The following is a 15873-nucleotide window of genomic DNA, read 5'->3' as shown; positions in this document are numbered from 1 at the left end:
ATTTCCCTCAATTCATGTTTCTTCCTCTCCTTTCCCCCTGACCCTCCCAACCCCACCAAACCTAGAACCTCCTGAGTCCAACATCCCAGAAATCACCTGACTATCCGGCCCTGAGCCATCCCTCAGTGGAAGAGGCAGAAAGAATGTCTTCGATATTCTCAATGCCCACATTGTTGCAGAATTGAGGGGCTACTTACAAGATTGGCTCTGTTTTCCACAGGGATTGTTCAAAGTTGTTCATGAATGGCCATGACCCTGGGAGAGGTTGGAAATGAGGCAACTGAGAGCAGGTTTTTTTGTTTTGTTTTTTAATCAGGGTATTTATTCAGCACTTACTAAGTGCTAGGGTAGATACGAAATAATCAGTTTGGACACAGTCCACATCCCATGTGGATTCCCAGTCTTAATCCCCTTCTACAGATGAGGTAACCGAGGCATAGAGAAGTTGTTACTTTCCCAAGGTTACACAGCAGACAAGTGGTGGAGCCGGGATTTGAACCTGGGTCCTTTGACTCCCAGTCCTGTGATCTTTTCACTAGGCCACAGTGCTTCCTGTCCACATCTTTAGAAGGGTTCTGGGCTCGGCCCACCTCCTGTGTCACTCTGCTTCATCAATATCTGCTGGGGAGCTGTGATTAGCCGAAATTCTTACCTTAGTACAGTACTCTGCACACAGTAAATGCTCAGTAAATATGATCGATTGATTGGATGGGGCTTTCCATTCCCCAGTGAAATTGCAGTTTCCAGCTCTTAGCTCAAGTAGCCATCTGTGTAAAGATCATTGCTTCTGAAATCAAAGCCCTGAACTGGGCATAGATTGGAAAACTCCACATGCCTAGGAGGATGAGGAGGGGGTCTACTTGAATCGACGGTTGTTAACCGAATGCACTAGCATCCTCCCAAGCCCCTAAGAGAGCTCTTCCACGCTCCCTGCCCGTAAGAGGAGCAGCGCCTTGGTTTCCGAGCTGCCGGGGGTGTATTTTAAGCAGTTGACTTGGTCCTCTGTAAGCCCTTTGGCTTTCCAGAACCTGCAGGGTGTATCAGGGTGTTTGCTTTTTCTTCCCACACAGACGGGCAGAGCCCCCACTGTGCCCGCTGGGCTCTCCGGACAGTCCCTGCCAGCCAAGTTGAATAAACACCAGTCCTCGCCTCCTCCTGCAGGTTTGGCTCCAGGGAGGAATTTGCTGAGGACATAAAGCAGCTACACACGGGCAAATTGGCGTTGACTCCAGCGGGTTGTCTCTGGCCCGCCAACATGTGACCGGGGCTCGCTTCTTCATACGCCAGGGATCTCCCGGGCTGGGGCCAGCAGGCGCCAGCGCCAGCAGCAGCCAGACCTGCGGAGGAAGAGAAGCCTCTCTGCTCGCTCGGGGAATGGGTCCGGGGAGAGGAGCGGGTGAGGGGCAGCGTGCCCAGACCACACTCCGGCCCTGAGGCAGATCCCTGCCCCGGACACAGGCATCCCATTGAAGGCTCACTGCGGCCTGGGGGAGCCGGCCTGCGGAGGGGCAGAACTGTGCCACCACCCTTTGTCTGGACTTTAATGGTAAAAAAAAAAAGAAAAAAGATTCCGTATTGAAGCCCCCGAGCTCGTCAACACACTTCCTCCCCACCTGCTTCCACCAAAACTTCAGGGTAGCTGAACTCCATTTCTCCCCTCTATCACGGTGCTCAAAGCCCCTCCTCACTGTTCATCTCCCCTCACTTAATAGTAATTTTGGGATTTGTTAAGCACTTACCATGTGCCAGGCACTAAACTAAGCCCTGGGGTGGATACAAGTAAATCAGGTTGGACACAGTGCCTGTCTAATGTAGGGCTCACTGTCTCAGTCCCCATTTTACAGATGAGGAAACTGAGGCCCAGAGAAGTGAAGTGATTTGCCCAAGGTCACACAGCAGACAAGTGGCAGAGCTGGGATTAGAACCCAGCTCCTTCTGATTCCCAGTCCCGTGCTCTATCCACTACGCCATGCTGCTTCTCTAACCACAAGCCCACTCCCTATTAAGGAGGGCATCTTATCAATCAGTCATTTATTGAGTGTGTACTGTGCAGTGATGTACTAAGCGCTTGGGCGAGTGCAATATAGCAAACATACAGAGTTGGTAGACACATTCCCTGCCCATATTGATCTTACAGTCTAGAGGGCTGACCACCAAACCGGATGAAAAAGTCACTACTTAATCTTTAAATATTAGATTTTACCCCAAGCTCGGGCTCGTAGGGCTGGAAAGAACCGTGAAAGGTCACGTGATCCAGCCCTCTGCCTCTGGGCCGGTTAGGTGGTTCTTTTTTTAAAAGTTTATCAGGGAAGGGACTCCACAGCCCACCGTGGAAACCTGCTCCAGTGTACCCTCCCGAGAGGTGTTCTTTCTGGCCCAGTTGCCAATGTAACTAGAATCCCAGACCCTGCCTCCAAGCTCATTATGTGCAGAGAATGTGTCTGCTTATTCTCTTGTACTCTCCCAGACGCTTCGAACAGTGCTCTGCACATAGTAAGCACCCAATAAGTAGCATTGATTGATTAACTGCAGCTTCCTCTGCATCCCATGATGGGCTGCTCCTGCCAAGATCCTTTCCCATTATTTACTGCTGTCTAATAGAGTCCAACGAGGCCCAGTGCTTCAGCCTTCCTCAGCCTCTGGCCCTCTGAGCTCGGAGGAAGTCGTAGAAAAGATACCGAGAGACACGCTCCTCCACCCCGACCCAGAAGGGCCTGTTCCAACCACCAGCACTGACTTTGCGAGCTTGTACCCGGCCTCTGCAGTGGGGAAGAGTCGGGATCACCCGTGGTCAGAGGTATGATTCTCTTCACCATCTTTCATCTTGAAAAGTGTGCTGTGCCTGTGCCTGGGGTTTGATAACTGAGGTGAGTCCTTTGATTTGTCATCTAACACCCTTTTTAAATTAAGCTTTCTTCCCCTTCCCTCACCCTTTCTTCTAAACAAACTCAAGGAGCCCCAGAAGGCGACCCTGAGAGCTTAGGAAGGTGAATAATGTTGCTCACTGTAGATACCGCAGCATCCGCCAGGTCTCTGAAAGAGCTCAAAGTTGCATGGACAAGGTCACAAATCTTCGTTACTTGGGGTCCCACCTTACCCCAGCCTCCCTTCCACCGGGCTTTGAAGGAAATCCCAGTTGGAGTGGGCTGTGGCTGACTCTGTGTCAAGGTTGGAGATGCACAGGGAGTGAACATAGGATTGACAAAAGTGGACCTGGGAGACAGTGAGGGAGTCAAGGGGTTGAAGAAGACTTTACTGCACCCTCTCCTTCTATTTTCTCTTCCCCAACCCATGCTGCTCTTGTACACAAGCAGTCACCCAGGACTCCTAGGGGGTTAAAGAAATCCGCAGTGAAGCCTGAGGAAGGGATGGGGTGGAGGGGACAGGGCTGGAGCAGTGGCAGGGCAACAGTTACGTGTTGGGCCCCCAAGGAGGCTCAGGAGGAGAGGAGGAGTGACGCTGTCCTGGGGAATGTGTCTAGCGCTCCAGGCCTGGATCTGATAAACCAGGCTCATCTCAGCTCTGGCATGTCTTGTTCTTGGTTCATTCCTGATTACACCCATTCGCTAGGACATGGTGTTCTCCCAAATCCCTTCATGTCACAAGCTCGTGCTGGCTCCTGCTTCCTTCCCAGTCCTCGCCTCTCACCTATTGGATTCCTCTTCCACCCAGGAGCTAGGGTTAAGGAGCTGTAGGAAGAGGAGGTTCTTGGGAACACAGAAGGAGCGGAGGCAGAAGGAGCGGACACTCTCTCCCATCACTGGGGTTAGGAGGGAGAAGGGAAGGGATGTCAGTACAGTGCTCTGCACGCAGAAAGCGCTCAATAAATACGATTGAATGAATGTGTTTGGGCTGGGCATCCTCCCTGAAAGGGCCCCGTTAGCCGCTGATGGCTTCCCGGGGCCCTGACGGGCTCTCTTTTGCGGGTCTCCGATCTCCCAGCTGTTTCCTCTTCCTCGAGTGTGGTCATGTGGGCGGGCCGTCCAGGCTGGACCCCTGGCCCGGGCCGGGCATCCTCCCATTGGGATTGGCATTTTCTGGCTGTCTTGGAGCTTGGGAAACACTGGCACCTCTGGCTCAGGTCAGCTCTTGGGTTCCCACCTGGCAACAGGCTGCCTCGGTGAGGTTTCCGGTTCGGGGCGCCGAGTCAGGGTGGGGGGAAGAAGTGGCAGAAAGAGAGGGAATCCTGTTGGGTGGCTTTGCTCTGACTTTCAAACATGTGGTCTCTGCCCAAGGTTCTATCAGGTCTCCAGGGCATGGGGGGAATCCTTTAACTCAGCCGACTAAAGGCCTGGATCTTAGCGTCCGTCGATTCCTCAGTCTGGCCCGGCAGGTTGGCTAAATGAGCCTCCTGCTCTGAGCCCCTCCCAGGGATGGTCCGAGCTGAGTGGCAGTGAGGATATGGCTGACAGCAGCGAAATTCCTTGGTCTGGACGGGCCAACTTGCCTGGCAGCCTGCTTCTCTTTAGGCCTGGCCTGACTTCCCTTTAGCTCCTTGGGGATGTCGATTGAGGGAGGGGCAGCTCTGGGCCCGAGGGATTGGGGAGAAAGGGACAGAGCAGGCGAGACCACGACCAGAGCCAAAATGCGGCTTCTCGTGCCCCACACTGCCTGGTGGGATTTGGGTTGTAGCCTCACCCCCACTCCGGTTTGCCCCTACCGCTCTGTCCCCATCCATCAGTTTGAGATGAATAAGGGTGAAGCGTTGGTCAAAAAAAAAAAGGGAAAAGAAAAAAAGCCAGTGAGGTTTTGAGGTATTCACTTGGAGGAAGGGAAGGCACACGCTGAGAGGGTGGAGAGAAGCAGCGGGAGTCATCGGCCCTGTGAATGCACACTCCCTCCCTCACTCCTCTCTTCTATGTCATTCTAGACTGTGAGTGCAGTATGGGCAGGGAACCCGTCTGCTAATTCTCTTGCGTTGTACTCTCCCAAGTGCTTAGTGCAGTGCTCCGCACAGAGTAAGCTCTCAGTAAATACCACTGATTGCTCGATTCTGAAGAGGATTTGAAGCCTTTCCCGGTGTCGGCAGTTCACCTGCCCCCACCGAGCCCGCTGGGGGCAGCCCGGACCTCCCCTGTCTCTCAGGGTGGGGTGGGCATGGGAGGAAGGACCGGAAGGGAGGAGGAAACATGGCTTTTTAAGGGCCCTTGGGCCACTTTAGGGATCCAGGTCCCAGGAGCTTCTAAAGGTTGATAGAAAGTTCCCCTTGCTCCCAGAGAGAAAAAACACCTGTGGAGGAAACTCCAAACTCACTGAGTGAGGCAGAGTGGGATGCTGGGCCCCCTCTGACCCTCCTCCCCTTCCTCCCAGCAGGAGCGCCTCTTCCCCTGGCCCCCCTCTCCTCCTCCTCCTCCACACACACACAGGCACTCCCCTCCCCCCTCCTCCCCATGCCCCGGCACAAGCCCCTGGCATTCCTTCTATTGTGAGCCCTGAAGCCCCCAGCGCGAAGCCCCTCACAGGGGACCAGTGGCTGCTATTTCCATCACCGTGGGAACCGTCGCAGCGAGGGCCGGGCATCCGGTCGTGGGGGAGGGGTAGAGCCTCTCCAGAGCTGGGGACGTTATTTCCTAGAGTGGCTGGCAGGCCCGCCAGGAGGCCAGGGGCTCTCCAAAGGTGGCCTCATTGACCCAGGGGCCCAGAGGCCACCAGGGTCAGGATTAAACCCAAACGTACTTGATGCGCGCCGCCGGGCACAGGCCACAGGTTGCCGATTCCCGGGAAACGAGGCTGATATCTCCTTGGTGGAGGGAGGAGCGCCCGCTGGGCCCAGGCTGGGACGGGGCAGCCCCTGGGCTTGGGCACAACCGGTGGGGCCCTGGAGGGAAGGAGGAGCAGAGACGAGAGCTACCTTGTGGGTGCAGAGCGACTTTATTGAGGGGAATCGTCATCTCCCCTGCTTCCACCACTCGACCGGGGAGAGACGGTGTTGCCTCCTGAGCTGGTAGTAGCAGGAGCAGTAATAATATTTATTAAGCTCTTACAGGGTGCAGAGCACTGTACTAAGCTCTGGAGCCAGGAGTATGTCCCTTTGCCCAACCCAACTTCTTTGGAGGCCAGGAAATGGAAGTGCCCGGGTCCAGGCAATGGACAACAGAGAACGAGAGAGAGTCGCGTCCCTGGGTGGTTCTGGTGATCCCATTTGGGGCGCTGGGTGGGCTCGGGGTCTCCAGCGTGGACTGTGTTGCCGGGACCCCGAGTCCAGGATGGGGGCCAGGGAGGAGAAAGCCCATGGGTGCCTCCTTTTCCCGCGGCAGCTTCCTCTGGAGTGGAGAGACTAGGTGGGCGAAACAAGGGGATAAAGCATGGGGTTTGGGGGTGGGGGGTGGTCCCAGGAGGAGGGAGAGTGGGATGTTGGGGGTGCAAAGGGCACTGGAGAGTGTGGGGCTGAGAGCAGCTTGTGGGAGCACTATGGTCAGTGAGAAAGGGTAGCACTGGCCACTTTGGTCCAGTCCCATGGCAACCGGTTCTGAGGTCTTCCCCACACTTTCCCACTTATATTCCCTCCTCTCTGACAACAGTGGATCTGGCTGCCTGCTGAGGCTACAGGGACCCTCCCCTGGTCTCCCCTTCTCCTGGGGATCCTGGGTGTGTGGAGGGGCAGGGTATACTCTTGAAGGCTTGGAAACCCCCTGAAATACCTGGGCCAAACTCCATGCATAGGGGTGTCTCTTCCATACTGAAGTTCTCCCTCCCATTCACAAAGGGGGGCACATACCCCTTCTTTCTCTGAAAGTTAAGGTCAGCAGTTGGCCCGACAGTCGGCACATTTCACCATCTTATGATGAAGTCGAGGGTACAAATAGTGCCTCGTTGACTAGCTGACTGCATTGCCCACAGAGAGGCTGGAGGGGAGAAAGCAGACGCTCAGACGATCCCTATATTGCCTGGTGCAGAGCTCTTTTTGTTTCCCACCCTCCTTCCCCTCTCCCCAGCCATGCTCTGAGCTGGTGGCCCGGGGATGGAGCAGATCTGTGGTGGAGTACAGAAAGCAGGAGCGGGGGTAGCCAGTGGCCACGCGGAGTCTCCCCGCGTCTGCCCTGGAGAGTCCAGCGGGAGGGAGGGGAGACGGACGCGGAGGGGCAGATGGGCTAGAATTCATAGGGGGAGACAAAGACGGTGATCCTGAAGATATGTTTTCCCAGCAAGACCTTGCGGGACAGCTCACTCATCTCCAGCTCGACTTCCAGGGTGGCCGGGCCCGGGACCGGGCTGGTCATGACCAGCTCACCCGTGTGGCGGTCAGAGCGCTGCACGGTGAAGGCCGCGAGGCCCCGGCCCCCGGCGATGGCGAAGCGCAGACTGTCGCCCAGAAAGCGGGTGGTGGACATCTTGAAGAGGACCCGGGGCACAGTGCGGTTGGACTGGAGCGGGAGGTAGTGGAAGGAGATGGAGTTGGCAGACTGGCGGCAGGATCTGCTGCCCACGGGGCACGGATTTCTCTCACACTGGCTGATGGCAAGGAGACAGACAGGCCTGCTAAGAGCCCAGCATTCCCAGCCTCCAGGCAAGCCTTAGTATCAATCAATAAATCAGTCATATTTATTGAGTACTTACTGTGGGCAGAGCAATAGTAATAAGAATAATTGTGGTATCAATTAAGCGCTCAATGTGTGCCAGGCACTGTACTGTGCACAGGGGTGGATACAAGCAAATCGGATGGGACACAATCCCTGTGCCACAATGGGGCTCACGGTCTTAATCGCCATTTTACAGATGAGGGAACTGAGGCCCAGAGAAGTGGCGTGACTTGCCCAAGTCACGCAGCAGACAAGTGACACAGCCAAGATTAGAATCTAAATCCTTCTGACTCCCGGGCCCATATTCTATCCACTGGGCCTCACTGCTTCTCTGCACTGTACTAAGCGCTCGAGACAGTACGAACATAGACACATTCCCTGCCCTTAATGGGTTTTGAAGGTACATCTCCTCCAAGAGTCTTTCCCTGACCAAGCCCTCATTTCCTCTTCTCCCTCTTACACTTGAATTTACACCCTTTATTTACCCCTCCATCATCCCCACAGCACATATCTGGAGTTTATTTATGTTAATGCCTGTCTCTCTAGATTGCAAGCTCCTTGTGGGCAGGGAATGTATCTACCAACTCTGCTGAACTGTACTTTCCAAAACGCCCGGTAAATTCACACACTAAGCGCCGCACACAGTAAACGTTCAATAACTGCTACTGATTGATTGATTGAAGCCCGGGAACCCTTGCCAGACTGAAGCGACGGACCTGGAGCTTTCAGAAGTGCTGTCTGTGCTAGGAGACCAGCAGGGTTTGTGATCTTCTGATCCTCCGACTGTGGAGGGTCACTCACACAGTTCCAGCTTCCCCACCCACGTGTCCCTCCCGGCTAAGGGATTGTGTCCTCCGGCTCTGCTCTCTCTCCTACTGTCCAGGCCTGGGTTTCCTCTTTCTCCAGGTCATGTCCCTCTGGTCATACTGATGTGACTGCAAACTCGGTATCTAAAGAGAACTCCTCGTCCTATTCACGCTCTCTTTGTTCTCAACAGTCCGAACTCTGGCGGCGCCGCCCAGCCGCCCTGTCCTCTTCCCCGCTGGCATCCTCGTCCTCCTCACCTCCAGCCTGCTGCTGGCTTTGTTGCCCACCTCCCTCCCAGCTGTCACTCTTTCCCAAGTGGGGGCTGGGGGTGCCGGGGAGAGGAGCCCCAGAGGTCCTGCCTGGAGCCCGGCTCTTACAAGGCCGACGTCTTCATGTAGCTGGTGTCGTGGCGGGGCCGGGGGCACTCGGGCCGCACGCACTGGAACCCCCCGAAGACGTTGACGCACAGCTCCCCTCGACTGCAGTTGTGCTGGTGATCGGAGCACTCGTCCACGTCTGGTGGAAAGAAGGTACAACCCGAGCTTCACCCCATCCCCGGAGCTTCCTCGCAGCTGGTCCTGAAAGGGTGTCCCTGCTACAGGAGCCCCAAAGGGTATGGTGGAATCCCCCGGGGCAGGGGTCCTCTCCTTTTTTTATTCGTTAAGCAATCCCTACGTGCCGGGCACTGTACTGAACGCTGGGATAGATAGGAGCGAATCAAGGTGGGGCTCACACTCTCAATCCCCATTTGACAGATGAGGTAACCGAGGCACAGATAAATTAAAGCGATTTGCCCGAAGTCACAGAGCAGGAAAGTGGAGGAACCAGGATTGGAACCCAGGTCCTCTAATTCACAGACCCATTCTCTCTCCACTGGACCACGCCGCTTCTCAACCTCATCTCTCCTTAGCCCTCCTTCTCTTTACTCAGTAGGGGCTGGGCTGGAAGTCAGGGCACCTAGGGATTCAGACCCAGGTTTGTCTCTGTTTCATCCCTCTCCTCAGAGCAGGATAAGAGCAGGGAAAGCCAGGGGGGTCACTGAAAAGAGAGATGCCAGGTTTAGCCTTGGCATGGCCCTAACCTCTGATCCCTCCCTATCTCCATCTTCCCAGGATGCCTGGAAGGACAAGGGCCGGGGGCTCCCTCGACAAGCAGTCTGACCCGGGAGGGCGTGCGGGCGGGTGGATGCTCCACATTCTGAGTGACCGGAGCTGCTTCCAGGTGATGAGGGACATGCTTGGGAGTCAGAGGACTTGGGTTCTAATCCCCGTTCTGCCACTTGCCTGCTGGCTGTCCTTAAGCAAGTCGCTTCACTTCTCTGTGCCTCAGTATAAAATGGGGATTCGATACCTTTTCTCCTTCCTACTTGGATTGTGAGCCCTGTACGGGACAGATACTATGTCCAACCTGATTATCCTGCGTCTTCCCCAGTACTTAGTACAGTGCTTGACGCGCCATATGTGCTTAGCAAATAAGACAATTATCAGTTATTTAATAATTATGAGGCTGAGAATTGGGATGAGAGGTGATGGGTTGGTAAGGTTGAGAGCGGTAGGGCCACGAGAGGAATGGGAACAGGCCTCAGAAGGGAAGGGGGGAGGCGGAGCGCCTACGGCTGGAAGTAGGATCGGACCCCGTGGAGCATGACTTCCATTTAGGAACTCTGGGGTGACGCTGAGAGAGCGTTCTCTCCACCAGGAGCCAAGAAGAGGAAGGGGATCCTCACCTTCACAGGTGTTCTGGTCAGGATTGAGCAGGTACCCCGGGGGACAGGTGCAGCGGTAAGAGCCAGGGAGGTTGATGCAGCTGTGTACACAGATGCGGGTCTGATGGTTCAGCTGGAACAGCTGGCACTCGTCTACATCTGGGAGGCAAGGACAGGGGTCAGAGTTCATCCAGCACAGCAGCCTGAGGAGGAGGAGGGGGAGAAGAAGGGGAAGGTAGCCACAGGTGGGGAGTATTTGGGTGGAGAGGCCCGACCTGAAGCATCCTCAGACGGATATGGCAGACACGCAGGACAGACAGACCCGCCACAATCCTCACTCAAAGTCCCAGGTGCTTTATGGGGTGACCAGATCCCAGGCTTCAGCCTGTTGTCCTTCACGTGCGGGGATTTTCCCTCCCCCTAGCTCCGCCAGCCATCTCCAGGCAGGGTGGCCCTCGGGGGCCGCCGTCTGCCGCTTACTCTCCGGAGAGGGAGCGGGTCCGGCCGCCGGGCTCCAGCGGGGCCCTGGGGATCCCGGCTTGGAGTCTGCCCGGCTGCCCCGTCTCACCTTGGCAGAGCCCGCCGGGCCGCATCTGGAAGCCGGCATCGCAGCTGCACTGGCGCGCGCCCTGCCCGTTCTCGGCGCAGCGGGGCTGGCGGCTGAAGGAGGAGTTGTTCAGGCTCACCCAGTCTGCAGCAAGATGGAGGCGGGAGCCCAGGGTCAGGGGCTGAGCCCTGCTCTCTGCGGTCAGCCTCAGATTCCCACTCCCCTCCTTACATTGCCCCGCTGCTGGGAGGAGGTTAGGTCTGGGGGCAGAGCCCTGTCCCCCCAGCCACAAGGCAGCAGCAGTAGGGCAGGGCAGATCCCACCCCAGCTGCACCCAGGGCTCAGACCCTCCTAGCCTCCCCCTCAGGAGGCCCGAGGCTCACCGGGATGGAGGCATGCGGGGGCCACAGCCTGGGGACAGAAGGGGGAGTGGGAGGAGAAGGTGGGGAGGCTTGGGGAGAGAGAGGGAAGCTGCCCTGTGCTCAGAGAGGTAATGAGGACATCTTCCATACTCTATCACCCAGATCCCCCCACACAGGCCCCTCTTGGCTACCCCTCCTTTCCTCGCTCTCCTCCCCAGAGACCACGCACCAGGTCCCGCGGTGCAGGGGTCTCAGAGGGGGAGGCCCCTGGGGGTTTGGCTTCACCTTCGGAGGGTGGGAGAGTGAGGGTCTGAGAGGGGGAGGGGTACTTACAGGAAGGATCTGGGCTCCGACAGTCGCCCCCAGTCCAGCCTCTGAGGCAGAGGCAGGTGTAGCGCTGCACGTGGTCCACACAGGTGCCCCCGTTGGCACAGGGCTGGCTGGCACAGTCGTCAATACCTGGCAGCAAGAGAGAAGTCTCACGCCATCTCTCTCCCAAATGGCTGCCTTCCCATGGGGCCCTTATCTGCGGGTTGAGCTGTTCCCCTTCCTCCCTCTTCTCTCTTTCACCTCTCCTCTCCCTGCCCCCCACCCCCTCAGTGCCACCGTCCCGGGATACGTTACTCTTGCAGAAGGGCTGGTGCCCACTCCACGACCCGTTGTCCTGGCACTGCCGGGACTCGGAGCCGACCAGTCGGAAGCCGGCATCACACAGGAAGTGCACCTCATGCCCCGCGGTCATCTTCTTCCCCAACCTCCTGCCATTCGCCGGCCCGGCAAGGTGGGGACAGCTTTCTGATTAGAGGGGTAAGGATGGAGATAAACAGAGGGTGGGTGATCAGTTGGGCTCTTATTAAGGTTGCCTCCCTTTGCTTCCGTCCGGGTGTATTTAGTGAGGGCTAATGGGGCGTAAAGCCATATGCTGGACCTTGAGGATCCCTGCAGGAGGACCCTTGGTCCTTCTCCACAGGTAGACTGTAACCTCGCTAGGGCAGGGAACGTGACTGCTAATTTGTTTATATTGTACTCTCCCAAGGGCTTAGTTCAGTGCTCTGCATGTAGCGAATGCTCAATAAATACCGTTGAGTGAATGATGGAGACTTCCCGGCTAATGATGGAGACAAGACCATCCGGGCAAGGCCATGTGTAAAATGGCAGGAGACTTCTTTTTCCCTCTTCTCTCCTAGGACTAGGGTGAGGGACTCCGAGATGATGCCTAGGAGGCCCCTGTGGACTTAATGGGGAACGGGACGCCTAGATTGTGGCGTCCTCCGTGTCCACTACGTTCACACAGCGAGGGGGTGTTTGGTGACTGTCCATCCTGTGTGTGGCTCTGAGGTTTCTGCCTTTCTGGCCCAGCCAAGGGTGGGCTGGCCTGGTCCCCGGTCGGAGGATTCCTGGGGAGCTTACCCGAAATCGGGCTCCCCTCCGAGGTCAGTTTGGTTTTGGTCGAGGTTGCGGGGGAGTTTTGGTCGAGGTCGGGGGGAGCTAGGAAGTCCCAGACTGAGCTAGATTTTTGTCTGGCCTGGAGCGCTCACGGGTGCAAGGAGAGAAGGGAAAAACTGTTCAGTCTCCCCAGGATGACCGGGGATGTCCATGACCTCCTTCACCGGACCGGCCCTGCTCCTGCTCACACACCTTGCCCCTGGGTTCCCCTCAAGCTGAGCCCTACTGGCGCTGGCATGGAGGCAGGGTGTGTTCACGCACCCCTGACACTACATTAGCACCTTCCCCCACCCACCTCAGCCTCCCCGAGTCTCCCCTGTCTTCCCTCATCCTCCCTCAGCCTCCGCCAGCCTCCTCGGTACCGTTGCTGTGGGTGGCCTGTTTGTGGACGCTGCTCTGCAGGGCAGTGAGCTGCTTCTTCAGGTTGCGCACGGCCTGGAGCTGGGCGGCTTCCTGTGTGGACAGCAGCTTCTGCATCTGCCGGATGGCGGTCAGCAACTGGCGCTTGCTCAGACAGCCCTGGGAGGGAGCCCACCATCCGTATCGTGAGAGACAGCAAGCCGGACCCCCTTACCACACAGGGAAGGGAGTCTGGCGGGGGAAGAGGCTTGAGGTTATGGAGCATCTGGGAGGTCAAGATGCCAGTCCCAACCAGGAACCGGGGGGAAAGATGGGGGGACGCTCAGGGGAAAACTCACAACTTGACATTTGCCCATGAGGCCAGGAGTCCCCGGTTGCACTAATTAGTTCCAGTGGGAGACCTGAGACCTAGAAATGGGGTGCGGGAGGGCTCCCTTAACCTCTCTAAGCTGTGTCCTCATCTGAAAAATGGGTTTGAAGCGGCCCCCCTCCCTCCTGCCCCATTTGAACTCTGAACACTGGGCTACTAAAAGGGTGGGTGATGGGGAGAGGGGTTTCCCTTACCTGCCCGTGGCTGGGGGGAAGCTGCAGGAGCCCCAGGGCTACGAGAATGGGCAGCTCAAGCAGCATCGTGCCGAGGGGCCTGGCGACGCAAGAAGACGGGGAGGCCCCGGGCGAGCGGGCGACTCGTGACCCTTGCCCCGCACTCCTGCCCGCTCTGGGCCGCAGCGGCTGGGTGGTGGAGGGAAAGGCGCCAAAGGGAACAGATGAGAAGCGAAAGAGTAGGGTTGGATTGGGGCAGGTGGCGTGGGGCTGGCACTGCCATTTCCCCAAGCATTTTGGTTCTTTCCAACCACAGAGTACAGAAGTTGAGGCTTTTCTGAGGCACAGTTAGGACCAGGGTGTTCCCCCCCACCTTCCCTCCCTCCCCAGACCCCTCTCACCTGCCTATCCTTGCCTGCTCTGGACTCTTCAGTGAGAGCAGCCTCCGGGGTTCTCCCCAGCTTGCAGAGCACAGTTTCCCTCTGTCCCGGGAGCTTGGGGCCAATTTCCTTGCGGGGTTTTAACGGAGAAAAGCAAAGTTTCCTTCTGTGGCTGACTCTGGGGGCCTAGAAAGGGGCCCTCCCCACCCACCCCTGCTACCAATCCCCCCTCCCACCGACTTCCCTTCCCGGCCCCCAGTCGGGGGGCACTTTGCCACCCTCCTTACCTCCCCAGTGCCTGACCGGGTCCTGCCGGTAGACGGTCTCGGCCCCAGGGGCCCCCACAGACAGCAGCCCCCGTGCTTGGCCCAGCCTCGGTGTCCCCCTCCGGAGGATGCTGTGACTGCCTGCCACTTCTCTCCCTCTAGAGGCTTTCAAACTGGAGTGGAGGGGGCAGGGCATGGGGCGGGAGGAGGAGCCCCCTCCCGCAGGGATCTCTCCAATGGAAAGCCAAAGAGAAAACCCACTAACATCCCGCTGCCGCTTCCCTCCCAGCTTCCCCCACCCCCGGGTCAGGGTCCCCTCTGCAGGAGGAGGAGGAGGAGCCTGGGCGCAGAGGTGGCCGGGGCAGCAGCAGCTGCTCCTGAGCAGACTGAAGAATCCCCAGGCGCCAGGGCTCCCAGAGGCCCTTGCCTGGGATGTGTGGATTGGAACAGGAGGGTGGTTCACGGCCAGTGTGGTTTGCCCCTCTCTGGCTGCATTTCTGCCATTTTCCTGCCTCCCCCTGGGTTCGGAGGGCCACGGGCAGCTGGGAGGGTTCTGTGGGCATGCAGCAAGAGGGGAAGAAGCTGGCCATTTGGCAGAGCTCCTCTTTCCTCTCCGGGTGCCTGAGCCGCAGGGCCCGGCCCAGCTCCTATTCCCAGGCCCGTCAGTCCTGCGGCCCCAATGGCGCAGAGAACCTTCCCCGGCCCAGAGCCCGTTGGGCGGCCTGCGCCTCGGCTCCTGCCCATCTTCGTCGAGCCCTGAGGCATCTCCCCATCTCTCACCCGGGCAGGGCTCACTCATTGGTCGGGCTGGCACTGGAGCCACCCTCCTAGATGGCTCGGAACCTGCAGATGATGGAAATGGTAGGACTAGGAGAGAAGCAGGGCGGCTAACCCCAGAGGGGGTGTCCTGGGCGCCGCGGTGATGTTTGGAGGCAGGCACGACCCCCGGCACAAGGCTTCCCACAAATCTGGCTCCGTCCGGTCCCCGAGGTGGCCATTTGTCCGATTTAATACCAGACAGTCTTGTTCCACTGATCTTCCCCCTTGTCCAGGATGCAAACGTTCGCCTTAATGTCAGATATTTTTCTTTTCAGTGCCCAGCCTCCCCCTTGCCTCAGCTCCTGAATGGCCAGCTCCATAGTTCAGAAGCAGAGTCCATGTTTGCGGGGTCCTGAAAAGGGGATGTTGGCCTGCTGAAGTGATTGGTTGACTGACTGACTGACTGACTGACAGAGGTAAAGTGAGGGAAAAGAAGTCTCTAGGTGATGCTGATTTCTGGAAGCTGCTGCATGGCATAGTCACCTTACATTAGGTAGCCTTCGAAATACACATAATGACACAAGTCTGTTGCTTCTGCAAGACAGCAAGGATTGCCCATGCCTGCCTTGGAGCGGTTTCTCTCTGCCAGTGCTCCCCCCGCACCCTCAAAGGGGCAGCTGCCCTGCTGCTTCTGGTGGGGAGGGGGGAACGAGGGGAGGGGAGAAGCCACTGCCCAAACCGAGCGATCGGAGGCTCTGGGAAGATTCCGGCCTCCTGCTCACACCCCGGGCAAATGCCCCCAAGATGAAGCCCGGGCATCATTCCTAGCAGGCTGTACCCACTGTGAGGGCTGGCTCAGGGCTCCCAGCCCCGCCCACCGAGATGGGGGCTCACTCAAGGAATGAGTGCCAACTTCAGCGAGAGGAGGAATGAGCTGAAAAGGAAGAGAGACAGACAATCAGATGGAGATAGGAGAAAGAGAAAGGAGAGAGGAAAAGAGAGAGAAAGGAGAAAGAGAGGAATGAGAAAGGAGAGAGAGAAGAGAAAGGAGAGAAAGAGAAAGGGGAGAGAGAAGAGAAAGGAGACGAGAGAAAATAAAGAGGAAAGAGGGAGGGAGAGAGCATAAGGAGAGAGAAAAGAGAAATGACAGGAGAGAGAGAGAAGAGAAGTGAAAGGGA

General features: G+C 57.3%; 1 protein-coding gene across 1 annotated transcript; it reads right to left on the bottom strand.

Annotated features, from left to right (window-relative positions):
• Window positions 1-5852: 5852 nt before the first annotated feature.
• On the bottom strand, window positions 5853-15697 carry LOC100088639 (fibulin-7-like). The gene is made up of 10 exons (XM_029074584.1): window positions 13958-15697; window positions 13692-13799; window positions 13312-13479; window positions 12750-12906; window positions 11566-11736; window positions 11275-11400; window positions 10601-10723; window positions 10054-10191; window positions 8705-8843; window positions 5853-7452 (listed from the first exon to the last, which is right to left on the bottom strand). Exons 3-10 carry the CDS (start codon window positions 13375-13377, stop codon window positions 7092-7094), a joined length of 1281 nt encoding a protein of 426 aa, XP_028930417.1. The 5' UTR covers window positions 13378-13479; window positions 13692-13799; window positions 13958-15697; the 3' UTR covers window positions 5853-7091.
• Window positions 15698-15873: the final 176 nt, after the last annotated feature.

Source organism: Ornithorhynchus anatinus, chromosome 11 (genome assembly GCF_004115215.2).
Source record: "Ornithorhynchus anatinus isolate Pmale09 chromosome 11, mOrnAna1.pri.v4, whole genome shotgun sequence".
Taxonomy (NCBI): Eukaryota; Metazoa; Chordata; class Mammalia; order Monotremata; family Ornithorhynchidae; genus Ornithorhynchus; species Ornithorhynchus anatinus.
The sequence above is the reverse complement of the archived record's forward strand: the minus strand, read 5'-3'. Positions and strand labels throughout refer to the sequence as shown.

Excerpts from the sequence above, each read along its gene's own strand:
- LOC100088639 (XM_029074584.1), bottom strand. The coding sequence starts at position 13,377 with ATGCTGCTTGAGCTGCCCATTCTCGTAGCCCTGGGGCTCCTGCAGCTT. Across the intron at positions 11,737-12,749 it reads ACAGGCCACCCACAGCAACG|AAAGCTGTCCCCACCTTGCC; the intron begins GTACCGAGGAGG and ends CCCTCTAATCAG. Across the intron at positions 10,724-11,274 it reads TCGGAGCCCAGATCCTTCCT|ACTGGGTGAGCCTGAACAAC; the intron begins GTAAGTACCCCT and ends ATCTTGCTGCAG.